Raw genomic sequence first — 17,288 nt, forward strand, 5'->3', positions numbered from 1 at the left:
AATGTCAGGCACGTAGTAAGCACCATTTTAAGTATTAGCTATTATTATTTAATTCAGGGTGCGGGAGATAAGTCTCAAATCCAGTCCATCCTGGGTGCTGTTGCATGAATCGCATGCTTCCTTCTAACATAGAAATTAGCACAAATGTATCAAAATTAATTTTCTCCCGCTAGACCCTAAGAAGTCTGAAGGATATTTCTTTGCCTCAAGCACTCTGGCCTTCTTTAAGAACCCCCAGGGCTTGCTCCCTCTCAGCTTTCAGGCCTTTTCAGTCAGCCTACCTACCCATCCCTGTCCAAATAACAAATATGACCCTAGAAGCATTCTGACTTTGTTTATAAACACAAACATTGAAAGAGAATCATACCAAGAGAGACTGACTTTTGTTTCCAAAGTATTTTCTCACATGCATGCACTCAAGCCAATTTAATTTCTTGATCAGTTTTCTACACAGTACAGCAAAACAGTATACATTTTTGTTTTTATTTTACTGAAATTATTTTCATTGCAAGTGTCTTTTCTATGTAAATTATAAGCAAATTGGGTCATTAATCATATTTTTGCACACATCAAATTTTACCTATTACTCCCAAAGAATTTCACAGGATCAAATTTAAATCTAAATATTATAGATGCAAATTCTATTAAATCTGTTCAACTGTAGGCAGTTTTAGCCTGTCAGTTCTATTTTGTTTGAATATTTCTATCAAGTCTAATTTTACTAGGGCCCATTTTAAATCTTACAAGATGTGGTTCTTCATTAAGTTTTTCTAGATTCACCATGTGCAGTGTTAGCTAGTCTGGTCTTATTTCTACAGTGGAAATTCATTCATAGATATCTGGATGAACCACTGTTCGAATTTATTTCTTAGCTAAGCATGAGAAAATTGTAATTTCCCTCATCAGTTCTTCCGAATTGTTTTTAGGACTGAAATATTTCACCTTGTCTTCCTTCCCCGTCAGATGCCAGCTCAAGCATTACTTCCTCAGGGAAGCCTCTCCTGGCTTCTCTGACTAGATGAAATTTCTCTCATTACACTCAGTACATTTTACTTTCTCTTCACCCACTTATTAGTTTATCATTATATATTTTTACGAGCATTTGATGTCTCCCTCATTTTGTTCCCTGAAAGCAGGAATGTTATTTTTCTTACCACTGGGTCCTTGGCACATAAAATACACTCAAATTATTCAAAGAATGATAAAAAAGGTGAATAGTTATCTTTTATCCTAATATTGCCTATTAGGAATTCAACAAAAGCTATTTGAATTTCCCTGTTATTGTTTATTCCTGGTTTGTTATGGTCTGACAGATGGTTATCAATTATTTTTATTTCAATACCAACTTTGAAAATGGACTTTTTCACATTACTTGTTTTAAAACCGTTAATGGATTTACTACTCTAGTAGTCTTCTCTCCCCTACAGGGCTGCCATACCATATAACTCCAGGTGGGCACACTCAATTATGGAGCAGGGAGTTGTAGGATGTGGTATCAATGCATCCTCACTATGCTATGTAAGGAAAAGCATTCAACTGTCTCTCCTAGCTAAAATTGGTTAGAACAACAGTTCTAAACTCTAGCTGTGCATCAAAATCACATGGGATACTTTGACTGCAGAGCCAGGATTAGTGCATAGGATGAGTGTGGGAGAAGTAGTAAGACATTAACCTGAACGAAAAGGCTAACATAGAGTATTAAGCGCCTTGTATTCAATACTAAGAAACTGGGATTTAATTATACATGTAGTGAGGAACCATGAAAGGTTTTCATAGGGTGATAAGTAACCAGATCTATAAGAAAGTTAACTTGGCACAAGCATGGCTGGATATAGAACCTGAGTCTAGGGTAGGAAACTACTGTAAGCCCAGGAATAAATGGCGAGGACTTGAACTAGATAGCTGCTGCTCAAACAGGAAGGAATGCAATGGGAAAAAACTCACAAGACATTTGACAGGACTTGACCAATGGAATGTATGGGGTAAGAGAAGTGGGAGAAGCTGAAGACCACTCCAAGATTTACAGGCTAAGCAACTGGATGCAGTTTGATGATGCTATTACCAAAGAGAATGCAAGTGGAAGGACAGAATAGGGCAAGTAGAGGAAACAAACAGTGGTTCCAGCTATGATGAAGCTCAAGTTCCTTGAAGGTGATTTAGGTGGAGCTAGAATAACAGGAAATTGGAAATTAAGGCCTAGAGCTTAAAAGAGGTTGAGGCTGAAATTTTTGGTTTGAGAGTTATCAGGGTATTTAGTAACAGTTAAGGCCACTGGAATGGATAAAACAGAACAGGGCATGGTCTAGGTTGAATCAAAAGTGCCTAACACAGAATTAAAGATAAATCAGGCTTTCTTGTTAGCCTTACTTAACATGTAATCTTAATAAGGCTCAGACATAGCACCATTGGAGGCCTGGAGACACAGCGGTTAAGAGCTCAGCTGCTAACCAAAAGGGTGGCAGTTCAAATCCACAACCGTTCCTTAGAAACCCTATGGGGTAGTTCTACCCTGTCCTACAGAGTTGCTGTAAGTCAGAATCAACTCAACAGCCAACAGGTTTGGTTTTTTGGTTTACAGCACAATTAAAAATAGATAGAAATTAATGTGAAGAGTAAATAATGGTATGTAAAAGCTATCTGTAATTTGTAGGACAACTTTAAACATGCATATTGTATCTCTGAACTTCTTTAGAACAAATCAGTACAGTAGCTTGGAAAGACTCAGTTTCTAAACTTATTAAATACCAGATTAATCAAATTAGTTCCTCAACTATGATATCGTTATTCCCCTATAAAAAACAAGCAGATCTACTTTATAATCTACCTTATACAATGTAAAGGTAATAGAAACGATTAAGCCAACTGATAAAAACACAACATATACTTAATAAATGCAATATCCAGAGATTGTCTTTAATCTGTGTCTATGCATCTGTGTGCTTGTGTGCCAGGCAATTTTGTGTCATTTATTTAACATTAATAATCCAAATTCCTTACTGGGTCTGAAATTATCTCAATAGGAACAACAAAAAAAACCCAAAACTTAAGATTCCCAGGTCCTGCTTTTAGAGACTGACCGAACATGTCTGAGTCTCTGAAATCCTCATTTTTATCAGGCACCCAAGGTAATTATGATGTAGGGAGTTTGGGAACTATACTTTGAGAAAAACTACCTTACACTAGATATACATTTTAAGACAGGTTTTTAAAAACATGTTGAGAAATGTTCTTTTAGATTACAGAAAAACATTTTCAAATAATGGTGATACATGGTTTAAGTGTAGAAAATGCATTTTCTTTATTCAAATCATGTTCACTTTCAGTATATTTTAAAATAAAACGCCAAGTTATACCAAAAGCTTATTTTCATTTTATTGTATTCCACTCCAAAATCTTTACTATTTACTGAAAATAGCTGTTTATAAAGCTTATTATTTTGTCTAAGATTATATAGGCTATCAATCTACACTTTTTTGTGTTTCTCTCAAAAGTCAGACTAGCTTATAAGGATATTATATAAAACTAATTGGTATATTACACACCAAACATAAGTACAGATTCTGTACAATGTAACAGTATACATATATTTTACAAGAAATTAAATGTCTTGTTAAAAGCAATATATTAAGAAATCTTTCATGGAAAAAAATCTGCATCACAAAATATGGCGGCTTAAGTATCAGCTTTTTTCCTTTCATAAATTTCTTTCGGTGGGCATTAACTGTCCATTTAGCTTCATTAACAGTTTTACCACGAGACCAGCCTACAAGGTAAAATATATATTAATAACACAAATGAAACAGGTCAGAATATATAAAGGATATACACAGCAGTGGGCAGTTTCCTATAAATCTGAAAGGGAACTTTCTTACTAGAAGGCAGCTTGTCAAGAAACAGTATAGAAGAAGTATCTTTACTCAGGCTTTTGAAGGGATTTAAGAAGTGACATGCTGGGCACAGCTAGTGGCTCAGACAGGATACTGACCGAGGAGACGGGAAGACTGCCTGATACCCTGATAGAAGAGACAGGGAATACTAACCAAATTTAATGAAATGGCAGGGAAAAAAAAAAAAGTTTAGTTGTTATAAAACAGAAATAAATTTAGATAAGTTTTTGGTTTTGCTTGCTTAAGTAAGGTCTGCCTCTTTTCCTTGGTTTTAGATTATCTTAGTTTAATGTAATATTTATTATGTCCCTTTAAAAAAAACTTTACTAACACAACAGAGGTTCAAAATAACTGGTAAGTATTTACCTGTTTTGTGTGTACTATAAAGCTCATCTTATTTTCCATACTATGGATCTGAAAACATGTATCGGCATCTCCCAATTGCCACATAAAACAACCATACTTAAGACTGATGAGTAAAGCCTGCAACATAATTAGAAGTCATTACTGAAACATCTATTAAAAACATCTATCTTCTCTCACTGGTATCTATGCTTACCTAATCAGACCTAAACATAACGGTTTTGAACATTATAATAATAATGAGCCCTGGTGGTGCAATAACGCACTCAGCTGCTAACCGAAAGGTTAGTGGTTTCAATCCACCAGCCGCTCCTCAGGAGAAAGATGTGGGAACCCTAGCGGCAGTCCTACTCTGCTTTATAGCTTTCCCCCGAGTTGAAATGAACTCGACAGCAGCAGGTATTCAAAGTGCCCACACTCTAACCTCACACAGCCTGCAGCACAGAACCACGTAGAGGGTAGACTCTTAGGACACTGCCTTGAACAATGATGTTTTTTGTATCAGATTGAGAAAAATTTTAAAGATGCTTATTTTATCAGTAGCTTTCAGGAAAATTGAATGTACTGCACGTTTTTATTTCCTCCATGTTAAAAACAAACTTAATTTATCTACTACCTTTCTTTTGAAAATTCACATAATAGTTTCAGATCTGAAATTTATGTAACAGGTAACATGTTGACTTAGGCAACTAAAAATAAGTATATTGATATACTGATACACTTAGGCAATGTTATCTCACTAAAAATGAGTATACTGATATACTGATTGTAAAAATAAACACAATTTTAAAATTAATAATATAGTCTTTATAAAATCAACAGAAGAACAGAGGGACTAATTAAAAACTAGTATTAGAGTAACCCATGCTAATATAACTCCATATTTAAGTAGCCACTCAATATATCCTTTTAATTATTTTTAATAATAATTCTCTCTTAGCAGTAACTTGCATTTTCTTGCCCTATTATATGTATTCCTTGTATATACATACACAAAGAATGTGTGCATGTGGACCTTTAAAATATATGTTTAGAAACATCAGCTCTCCATTATTGGAGTTCTTATAATACTGAATGTAAATAGTAAACTAATGGTATGTCAAAAAGATAATGGCTTAGGGCATTTTTAAAGTGAGGGTAAACACATTTTAATTAGTTTACAGGAATGTACATTATAAATAATGAGGAGACTGATATCTCGTTTGAAAAACAGCTATCTACGTTCGTATTGTAAAATATAACTTCATAGATAGGATATGCTAAAAGAGCCACTTACCAAGGTACAGTCTGAAAAATCTATTCAAGGTATCATAGGAACCTTAAACTGCTATATTTTGTGTCAGTCACTTGAAATTTAATCCAGAGTCAGTGTCCATTAATACCGCCTCAAAACAGTATCTGTGGTTTGGCAAGTCCTCTATTACATGGAGGTCAGATTTTCAACAAAAGCACTGAATTCATACATTAAAAAAAATTTTTTTAAAGGATAATGTGCAGTGAGGATGAAATTCGTGAGAAGCCCACAATAATGAAAACAAGCCAAAAAATCCACATGGTGGTTTTGAGTGATCAGTCTGCTCCAGGAGGAAAAAGCAGCTCTCATTAGGAGGTGAGACCTACAAAGGGCCAAACTAATGCATCCCATGAAGAGTTTTACATGCTATTGAAGATATTTTTGCAGATAAAAGTGTTTATTTTAGCAAACTCTATCAAATTCAACCCTAGCAGATCCTATTGAACCTATGACAACTGCGGACAAGCTAACTGTTCTCCTTTGATGACTGGAAAATGTCATCATCTTAGAGTTTTGAAGGGTACCATAAATTTATCAATGGCTTACAGAGCACAAGATAATGTTTAGCTGGACAGAAAACATCTTTACCTTTGGGCTCAATCATCTTTTTATATACCCAAGGATAGCATTTCTATTTATATTTCTAGAAACTGAATATTTTATCCTGAAAAAGCAGTATTAATTAATACTGCTATAATCCTTCTGCCTGCTACTGCTATCTGACTTAGTCAACTCCTAGACTAGAATATGATTCATAATATGAAATATTATGATATTGCCAAACCATCATTCAGATAATATAGGAAACGTGTTATTGTTGCCGAAGCTTGGAATACTATCTATCAAATGTGAAACATAAAATAGAGAAGAGGCTCAGCATCACATCCATAGCATTGCCATCCAGTTCTATGAAGAAGGGTTTGTAAAAGTGTAGATGTTGGTGTAAAACGCTCTCAAACGGCAGAGGAAAATTTTCCTGAAATGGTGAGGGCCATATCTTCTTCATTTAACAAGCTTTGTGCAACAGAAATAGAAAAGTGGTTACAAGCTAATAAGCAGCAGCTTATTTTGTGTGTTGAAAATACATACATATATATTTTGTGCTTTAGGTGAAAGTTTACAGAACAAATTAGTTTCTCATTAAACAATACACACATTGTTTTGTAACACTGGTTGCCAATCCTGTGACATGTCAACACTTTCCCTTTCTCGACCTTGAGTTCCCCTTTCCATTCATCTAGCTTTCCTATCCCCTCATGCCTCTCGTCTTTGCCACTGGGCTGGTATGCCCATTTAGTCTCGTATACATCGTTGAACATGTGTTATTGTCTGTTTCATAGGCCTGTCTAATCTTTGGCTGAAGGGTGAACCTCAAGAATGATTTCAGTACTGAGTTAAAAGGGTATCCAGGAGCCATGCTCTTGGGGTTTCGCCAGTTTCTGTCAGACCAGTAAATCTGGTCTTTTTTTGTGAGTTTGAATTTTGTTCTACATTTTTCTCCCAGCTCTGTCCAGGACCCTCTACTGTGATCCCTGTCAGAGCAGTCAGTGGTGGTAGCCGGGCACCATCTAGTTGTGCTGGACTCAGTCTGGTGAAGGCTGTGGTAGTTGTGCTCCATTAGTCCTTTGGACTAATCTTTCCCTTGTGTCTTTGATTTTCTTCATCCTCCCTTGCTTGCGAAGAGGCGAGACCAGTGGATTATCTTAGATGGTCGCTCACAAGCTTTTAAGACCCCAGACGCTACTCAACAAAGTAGAATGGAGAACATTTTCCTTATAAACTATGTCAATTGAGCTACATGTCCCCTGAGACCATGGCCCCCAACCCTCTGTTTTTGTCTGTATTTTCTTTTCCAGTTTCTTCTTTTTTTAACCCTATTGAACTCTGTAACACAAATTAATCTGTTTCCAGTATATGAATATTTACAGACAATAATAATTTATATTAGTTCTAATGGAGTTAAAATTGTTTACTTAATTTTGTCCTAGCTTAGCAAAAATCACTGAGTAGTCTGATAAGGCCCTCATCTTCAAATATGAAACCAATTCTTTTTATTTTTTAAGGCTGCATTGAGTTACATCCATAAAAGTGCTCAAAAATTATTTGCCTTAGGCCCATGGTGTGGAAAGCTTTTCATGGAATAATCATCTTTCTTTTTGCACTCTGCTGGTGATGCAGTGGTTAAAGTGCTTGACTGCTAACTGAAAGGTTGGCAGTTTGAAACCACCAGTGACTCTGTGGGAGAAAAGATGTGGCAGTCTGCTTTTGTAGAGATTTACAGCTTTGGAAACCCTATGGGGTCGCTATGAGTTGTAATCAACTTGATGGCAGTGGAAAGTAGTCATACCTTACTTTAAGCACTGTAATAAAATTCTGGGCACACCATCCTGCAGGGGGAACAGTGACTGCACTCAAGCGTGATTACGATTATGAAGTTTATGAAGTTTTTAGAAACCATGTCTAGTGAGTAACAGATGAAAGAACTGAGGTTACTCAGTTGTTGAAGACAAGATTCAGGTGATGTCATGACAGCCTTCCCAGCTGTTCAGACCTTGGCTATAGAAGAAGTCTTGTTCTGCTAGATCACAGTGCTGGGGAGATATTTCAGTGAAAGGAGCCTATGTGTCGCGGCTAGTGCTCCTGCCAAATTAGAGGTAGGCCTAATTCATTTTCTAATTTTCCATCCTCATATACTTTGCCGCCAGCATCATTGTCTATCTTATAGTCCAGGCCAATCCCTCTGTCTGTAGAGTTGGTTTTGGGAATGGTTCCAATCTTGGGCTATCAAAGGGTCTGGGGACCATGACCATCAGGGTCCCTCCAGTTTCAGTCAGACCATTACCCCTGGTCTTTTTACAAGAATTTAAGATCTGCATCCCACTGATCTCCTGCTCCATCAGGGATTCTCTGTTGAATCACAAACTTCTTAAAGTATACCCATCATAGTTTAATCATTTCATAATAACTTGGGAGCTTCCTAATGGGAAATGGCTATTTTACCATGTGGTTAGATATACTAGTGGATGGAATAGAGAATATGTAGGGACATGGGCTGGATAGGGACTAACTTCAGTAATTGACCTGGAACTTGATTTCTGGAGGTCTGTTATGACAGCCTGCCTTTGGATCATTTGCTTATCATTTTCTATTAAAACTATTTTCATCTTGCCTTGAGTAGGAAAAATACTATCCAGAAACCATTCTTACCATTAAAGACTAAAATATCTAGTTCAGTGTCTTCCTTTTTTTAATTTTTCAAAATCTGTAATATATTTACACAGTTAAATTTTAAGTTGTTAATGGTTGCATAATATGATGAACATAATCAATGTCACTGAATTACACATGTAAAAACTGGTGAACTGAAAATGGATCAAAGACCTAAATGTAAAACCAAAAATTATAAAGACCATGGAAGAAAAAATAGGGTCAACACTACGGGCCCTGATATACGGCATAGACAGCATACAAGCCATAATTAACAATACACAAACACTAGAAGATGATAGATAAATGGGATCTCCTAAAAATTAAACCCTTATGCTCATCAAAGACTTCACCAAAAGAGTAAAAAGAGAACCTACAAACTGGGAAAAAATTTTTGGCTATGACAAATCCAACAAAGGTCTAATCTATAGGACAATCAATCCTATACCTCTACAATAAAAAAGATAAATAATCCAACTAAAAAATGGGCAAAGGATATGAATAGACACTTCACCAGAGAAGACATTCAGGTGACTAGGAGACCTATGAAGAAACGCTCACTATTACTAGCCATGGAAAAAAAAAAAACCAAACCCACTGCCATCAAATCAATTACGACTCATAACAGCCCCACAGGACAGAGTAGGACTGTCCCACAGGGTTTCCAAGGAGCAGCTGGTGGATTCGAACTGCTGACCTTTTGGTTGGCAGCTGAACTCTTAACCACTGCACCACCGGGGCTCCCACTAGCCATCAGAGAAATGCAAATCAGAAAGAGATACCATCTCACCCCAACATTACTGGCATGAATCCAAAAAACAGAAAATAACAAATATTGGAGAGGTTGCAGGGAGACTGGAACTCTTACACAATGCAGGCAGGAAAGCAAAATGGTACAATCGTTTTGGAAAACAATATGGCGCTTCCTTAAAAAACTAGAACTAGAAATACCATACAATCCAGCATTCCCACTCCTAGGAATATATCCTGGAGACATAAGAGCTATCACACAAATAGACATATGTACACCCACGTTCACTGCAGCATTATTCACAATAGCAAAAAGATGGCAACAACCTAAGTGCCCATCAACAGATGAATGGATAAACAAACTATGGTACACACACAAAATGGAATACAACGCAACAATAAGAACAATAATGAATCTACAAAACATCTAATAATATGGATGAATCTGAAGGGCATTATGCTGAGTGAAATAAGTCAATCATAAAAGGACAAATCAGACCACTATTATAAAAAAACATGAAAATGTTTCCACACAGAAATAAACAATCTTTGACAGTTACAAGAGAGGAGAGGGGTGGGAAGGGAAAAACACTAGATAGTAGATAAGTGGTAACTTGGGTGAAAGGTAAGACAGTACACAACACTGGAGAAATCAGCACAATTTGACCAGGGCAAAGTTATAGGAGCTTCTCAGACACATCCAAACACCTGAGAGACCAAGCTACTGGGTTCAGGGCTGGGGACCACGGTCTTGGGGGACATCTAGCTCAACTGGCATAACATAGTCTATAAAGATAATGTTCTACATCTGACTGTGGTGAATAGCAACCAAGGTCTTAAAAGCCTGTGAATCGCTATCTAAGATACATTTACTGGTCCCATCCCAGCTAGAAAAAAGGAGAATGAAGAAGACCAAAGACAGAAGGGAAAGATTAGTCCAAAGGACTAACAGACTACAACTGCCACAACCTCCACCAGACTGAGTCCACAACAACTACATGGTGCCTGGTTACTACCGCTAACTGCCCCCAGCAAGGATCAAAATAGAGGGCCCTGGACAGAGTGGGAAAAAAATGTGGAACAAAATTCACACTCACACACACCCACCCACCAACCAACCACACACACACACACACAAAAAGACCAAGATTGCTGGTCTGACAGAGACTGGAGATACCTTTAGCTCAGTACTAAAGTCACTCCTGAGGTTCACCCTTCAGCCAAAGATTAGACAGGTCTATAGGGCCAACAATAACACACATGAGGGACGTGTGTCAAAGTTCAATCAAGTATAGGAGGCTAATGGGCACAACAGCCCGAAAGCAGTCGAGAAGGCAGGAAGAGACAAGGAAACTATGAATGTAATCAGGGAACCTGAGGTGGAGAAGGGCATAGTGTTGATACATCATCGGGTTGGCAACTAATATCATAGAGCAATTTGTGTATTAACTTTAATGAGAAACTAATTTGCTATGTAAACTTTCATGTAAACCACAATTTAAAAAAAATTACTGAATTAGCAATTGTTTTGTTATATATATTCTTACCACAATAAAATGGCATATAGTGAAAAGTCTCCCTCCTACTCCTGTTCCTACTAGCCCCCTTTTCTGAAGGCTTTAAGAGATTTTTCATCCTTTCCCCCATTTTCACATGAAAGGCAGCATATTACATATGGTTCAGCAACTTGCTTTTTCACTAAATATATCTTGAATATCATTCTATACACAAGAGTTTATTCTTTAATATGGCTGCAAGATATTCTAATATAGAAATGTAGAACAATTAATATGTTAACCCCTACTGATAGTCATTTAGTCCCCCCCAATATTTTCCTATTATAAATGAAGTTACAATGAATAATCTTGTATATATTCCATTTTTAGATTTTCACGTAGCGAACAATGTTATTTTAGATACTAAATGATGTACTGGTTGAAAAGCTTAAAATCTACCTTAGTTTCCATGTTGAGGAGATGAAGTCCTTTTATATTCACTCCTACGTACACAGGAATGACTTTATGATTGCTAGGGCTTGCCTTTGTAAATATCTGTCCTGTAAAAAATGCTGCTCCATATGTAGGAATTTCCCAACAGTTCTGTAAGAACATGCGTTGAAGATGATGCATTTCTTTACTGACACCTTCACTTGTACTAAGATTCTAAATACAAATAAAGTAAAATATAAGAGATTTGAGAGGGAGAAGGATGTGTTTTATAACACAAATAGGTCAACTATGCAATTTTTCAAAATCAAAGCTGCCCCTAAAGAAGAATAAAACTGACTGACATTATCCCAAGAGTACTTTTTCTTTTGAGATCTTAATACTGGGGGTGAAAAAAATACTGAAATCTAAAAATATTGTTGCTATCTATTCTTTTAGGTTTTAAGTGCCTCATGGTCGTGACAGTATTATTTTATCTTTTTCTTATCTCTAGCCCCTACCACCAAACCAAAGCCAAACTCACTGCCATCAAGTCAATTCTGACTCATGGTGACCCCAAGTGTTTCAGAGTAGAACTGCACTCCATAGGGTTTTCAATGAATCCAACATATAGAAGTACCCAGTAAATGTTGCCAGAAAAAAATTATTAAAAATAAAAATATCTTTGTTACTTTCAGTTTCAGGCATGTGAACTGGAAGATCTATTTTTAATTTCAGGACTATAACCTTAATATATGTGTATAAATATATGTTTAAGACAAATTAATAACACTAACGAACTTTCAACTAGGCTGTGAGATGCCTTTTTATTTCTATTAAACAGCTTACCTTATATTCATGAAGTATTCGGTTTGTCCAGTGAGGTGCCTTACTTTTCAATTTAGTGATGGGTACGATGGATTTTAGATTTTCTTCACTGTAAGTACACATGCCAACATACTTTAACTAAATCATTTTTAGTAACTAAAGTACAATTATCATTATGTCACAAATGGTTTTAAGTATGTAATATGAATCTTAAGCTGAAAAATGTAATATTTTAAGCCAAAAGCCACAACTCTAACATCAATTTAGAAATATGTTTCTTCTTTCAATAACCACAGAATATTTTTAAAACTTGAAAATCGTAATAAACAACTTTAGTTGTGCTAAAACCTCTGTGTTTTCTCTCAAGGACTGAACATAAAGACTAGTTTGTGTGTGTGTGTGTGTGTTTTAAAACGACAATTTGTTGTTACCATATCTCATAGTTCTGTGGGTCAGGAATTTGCACAAGGCACGGGGGAATGGCTCAGCTCTGCTCCATGATGTCTGTGGCTGCAGCTCAGATGACCTGAATGGCTGGAAGTCCACTTGGGCTTCCTCACTGCATGGCAGCCTCAGGGGGGTTGGTCGTCTTACATGGTGGCTCAGGGCCCCAAGAGCAAGAGTCCCAAGAGGCCCAGGCAGAAGCTGTAAGGTTCTTAGGATCTTGCCTTAGAAATCCTGTGCATCGCTTCCACTATATTTTATAGGTCGAACCAGTCACTAAGGAAGGGCCAGACGCAAGCAGAGGAGAGGAATAGATACCACTTTTTGATGAGCGAATAATGTGTATATGGAAAAGGAAGGATGGACAGCAGCCATCTTGGAGATGAACTACAGCCCCCTCTCCCCACCCCTGGGAGGCAGCTGGGTGTTTTACCAGCTCTTCCATGTTTGTCGATCTAACAACCTTTCTCTTACTGTCACTGTCTTCCACACTGAGGCCACAGTATTTTAAATACCATCAGGGTCACCCACAGTAAACAGGTTTCAGTGGAGCTCCTGGACTAAGACAGATTAGGAAGAAAGACCTGGTGATCTATAAAAACTGTTTTTTTTTTATGATGTGATTACTAAGTGTATCTGCCTTATAATATTTTTCTACTACTTATTCAAGTCAACTTTTAGTGAACTTAAACATATAGTAAAGAAAGATTATATTAAAGAAAAAATGTAAATATATCATACTCAAAAATAACTTTGAGGACATGATACCTTTAAGAATGGTTTACTAGTAGTTTCTTTTCTCATTCTATGTCTTATAGTATTTAATTCCAAACCAATTTACAAATATTTCTTAACAGTTTTAAACTTTCTTGGTTAAACAGAATCCTGAGCATGCACAAGATCACACGCTGTAGTAAATACTCACTTTAGGAAACCTTGCTTGTGTTTCTTACTCTCATAATTTCCATAAACTATTTGTAACAGTAGGCTTGCCAGTGTTATCAGTTTAGCATCAGGAGCTGTATAAAAGCCCTTCAATAAATTATATCTAGCTTCATCAAAGAGAATAAGAATCGCTAGTGGGTCTTCTATCTGAAAAAAAAAAAGTGTCATTTGGTTATTCGGCTACAATTTCCTATTGCAAATGTGCAAACTGTCATTGACTAATGCAGAATAACTACATATTTGTACATAAATAAATGAGCTGTTAATTGCTTTAGAGCAAGCGTTGGCAAACTTTTTCTATGAAGGACCAGAGAGTAATATTTTAAGTTTTGTGAGCCACACAATCTCTGTTATAACTACTTAACTTTGCCATTGTAACATACAACCAATCACAGATAATACATAGGTGCGGCAGTATTCCAATAACACTTTATTTATAGATAATAAATAACATTTTTTCACATGACATAAATATTAATATTCTTTTTTTTTTTTTTTCAAACATTGCAAGAATAAAAAACCCATCTTTAGTTTGGAAGCTAAAAAAAAACAGGCAGCAGGCTACATACGGCCACAGGCTGTAGTCTGCTAACCTCTCATTTAAAGTCTAGCAAAATTAACATCAGTTTATGGATATGGATAATTTCTAGTACAATTTTACCTAAATTCTTTATATTCCTGAAATATTTTGTTATTACCTATGCTTCATACATTATAGTAACGAATCTCAAAGAAAAGGAAATGTGTCAATTCTCATAAGAGTACACGTAGTTTAAAAAGCTGAAAACAAACATTTTTATTTGTTTAGAAATACTTAGCTTCTTCAAATAACATTAAAGGAGAACATAAGATACATGTCTTAAAGTTTTTAAGACTATAAAGTTTCATTTTACCAAATAAGATTAACAAAGATTGAGAAAAGCTAGCCTAGAAAATATATTTCTACTTGGAAGTAATCATTAATTATAAAGTTTCTAAATAAATATTTACTTAAAGCATTTCCAAATATAATTCACAATGATTCCAACTCTTCATGGTAAAAATGACGTTTACAAACTAGATAAAATGATACTATTTTTTCTATCTTATAATACTCTATACAGTATAAAATAACTGAAACAGCTTACCTTACACTAATGAAACAATTTCATGAAAAAAAAATGATTGTGGGGGGGCTATTTTAGATTAAAAGAGATTAAAGAGATGACCAAATACAATATGCGAAACTTGACTAAATTCTATGAGTGGAGCTAAAGGCTTTCCGAAACAGCTAAGGAAAATTTGAACTTGGATCAGATATTAGATGTCATTATAAAAATATTAATGTTATTAGGTAAAATATAGTATGTGGTATGTAGGTATGTCCTTGTTCTTAGGCGATGCATGCCGAAATACGTAGGCATGAAGTGCCATGATATCTGCAACTCACTTTTAAATGGTTCACAAAGAGAAAAAGACATACCAAAATATTAACAATTTAGTGCATTAATTTTTTTTTTTTTAATGACTGGTACATGGTGTGAATTGTATTGCTTTTGTAACTTACCTATGAGTTTTAAATTTTTAAATAAAATGTAAAGAAAAAGACTGAACGAAATCATATTTTTCTAATATAAACTGAATAGTGATTTTGAAGAGTTCAAACAGGTAATAGCAGTTGTAATTCCTAATAGTGTGTTCAATGAGTATCAGTCAACAGCTATTCTTTTCTAAGGAATTCAAGCTGTTTTCATTTTAAATAAGCTTTTGATACTAACCAATAAACATAATTCTTCTATCTTTCAGAGGGTACATGTTAGAATTTTTTAGTTATATAATGAGTAAAAAATATATATATTTTACCAGATGATCATGACATTCTGATTTACCTTGAGAAAAATTTACTAAGTCTTGTTTTCCTTTTCATTTACACACATTTTTTATTATTTATAGTATAATTATGCAATTTATTTACTATCCAAGTATTGTCACTACTGTTCCTTTCCTCTACCAGTCAATTTAAAAAAGATTACTTGGGTAGAGAAGGAAGGCAGACTGAGAATACTTAAGTTATCTGCAGATTTCAAGTATCTAATACATCTTTTATGAATAATTAAGACCTTAGTTTCTGGTAAACTTCATACAAATCTCTAACTCCCAGTATGTCTGGCTGTAAGGATCAAATCCATCTTCTCTTTGTTAATATAAGAGGGACAATATAAAATACACATAGTTAGGTAAAAAACGCTTTACCAAGTTAAGACATGGCTGGTGAAATTTTCATGAGCTGAAGTTTGCTTCACCTTGCTTGTGGTGTAGTGGTTAAGAACTACGGCTGCTAACCAAAAGATCAACAGTTTGAATCCACCAGGCGCTCCTTGGAAATCGTATGAGGCAGTTCTATACTGTCCTATAGGGTCGCTATGAGTCAGAATCGACTCTATGGCAATAAGTTTTTGTTTTTTTGACTGTTCGATATTCCCTTGGATAAAGAATCAGGGAATGCACTGAATTTTTTTTTTCCCCCTTCACCAAAGTTATGAGACTTGGGAGCCTTATTTTCTTTCCAATTTTCACAGCTACCTTTGTATTTACACTTTGATACCTAGATTATCTTGTCGCAATCTCTCAGGTTTTTTCCTTGTCCATTTATCCTAACCCAAAACCCACTGCCGTCGAGTCAATTCTGACTCACAGAGACCCAACAGGGCAGGGTAGAACTGCCCCAGAGGGTTTCTGAGGCTGTAAAGTTTTATGGAAGCCAACTGCCATTTCTTTCTCCAGCCCCATCTATCCTATATATCGGATTATCTCACCTTTCTTCTAAAATCTACAGTAGTTAAAATCCAAACATACTTGTCGGACAATCAGATCCTTTTTATGAAATGTAAATTCTATTCTCATTTTTTATTACTATCTACATAGCTTTGTGCTTGAGTTAAGAAGAGCTACTTGCGGACTGTTGAGAATAACTTTCTTATGCCCAGTTTGCATATTATCTTCTCCACCAAAAATGTTTTTCCTGTTCACCCCAACACTAACATGTCTCTTTCCTTGTTCAAAACTTATACATCTGACTACTTGTTTATTAACTATATCTCTGACACTTAATAATATAGGTGGTATGAATACAAATGCACTATGCTTCTTTTCTGTTTTTTTTTTTCTTCTGTATGATTTGTCTCCCCGTCTGACTACTAATTTTCTTCAGGATAGCTTCTCTATTTCTTTTGTATTCTTAACACAATAGGGGTGGTAATGACAAAACTAACCAAGAACTTCTCAAACTCTACTACTTACTATGGGGTGTGAGAATTGAAAAGGAAAACAGAAGTAAAACCCCTTAGTATAGCAAGAACACAGTAAATGTTGGTTTTCTTTCTGCCTCTAGTGCCTACAGTAAGAACTTAACAGATTCTGTGCATGTAAATGACTATAAATAAGATTTCCAAGCAAACCTTTTTTTCAACTTCTAAGGGAAGTCGCACATCTCTTCTTAGGAAAAGCTGTGGTGTTTCCCTTTGGGGATCCAAATTTGTCAGTTCGGCAAGTATTTCCGGCCAGTCACGAACATGTTGCAAGGGTTTATGATAAGGCTTCAGCTGAAGGCCTGAAAAACATCTTTCCTTTTATAAATGATAATGTAAAAATAAATCAATTATATCA

At 35.6% G+C, this 17,288-nt stretch overlaps 1 protein-coding gene across 3 annotated transcripts in view; it reads right to left on the reverse strand.

Moving 5' to 3' along the window:
* Positions 1-3,288: 3,288 nt before the first annotated feature.
* The window catches only part of KRIT1 (KRIT1 ankyrin repeat containing), a 41,473-nt gene continuing 27,473 nt past the window's right edge, over positions 3,289-17,288 (reverse strand). For 2 of the 3 annotated variants that reach the window (XM_049894014.1, XM_049894013.1), the window contains exons 12-17: positions 17,081-17,232; positions 13,624-13,790; positions 12,276-12,363; positions 11,457-11,663; positions 4,254-4,370; positions 3,289-3,763 (exon numbers count right to left, since the gene is read on the reverse strand). In XM_049894014.1, the coding sequence (XP_049749971.1) occupies positions 3,695-3,763; positions 4,254-4,370; positions 11,457-11,663; positions 12,276-12,363; positions 13,624-13,790; positions 17,081-17,232 (800 nt within the window). In that variant the 3' untranslated portion in view covers positions 3,289-3,694. The remainder of the gene's footprint in view (positions 3,764-4,253; positions 4,371-11,456; positions 11,664-12,275; positions 12,364-13,623; positions 13,791-17,080; positions 17,233-17,288) is intronic. The other variant, XM_049894012.1, reaches the window with a different exon arrangement.

Source organism: Elephas maximus, chromosome 8, assembly GCF_024166365.1.
Source record: "Elephas maximus indicus isolate mEleMax1 chromosome 8, mEleMax1 primary haplotype, whole genome shotgun sequence".
In the NCBI taxonomy this organism is placed as follows: domain Eukaryota; kingdom Metazoa; phylum Chordata; class Mammalia; order Proboscidea; family Elephantidae; genus Elephas; species Elephas maximus.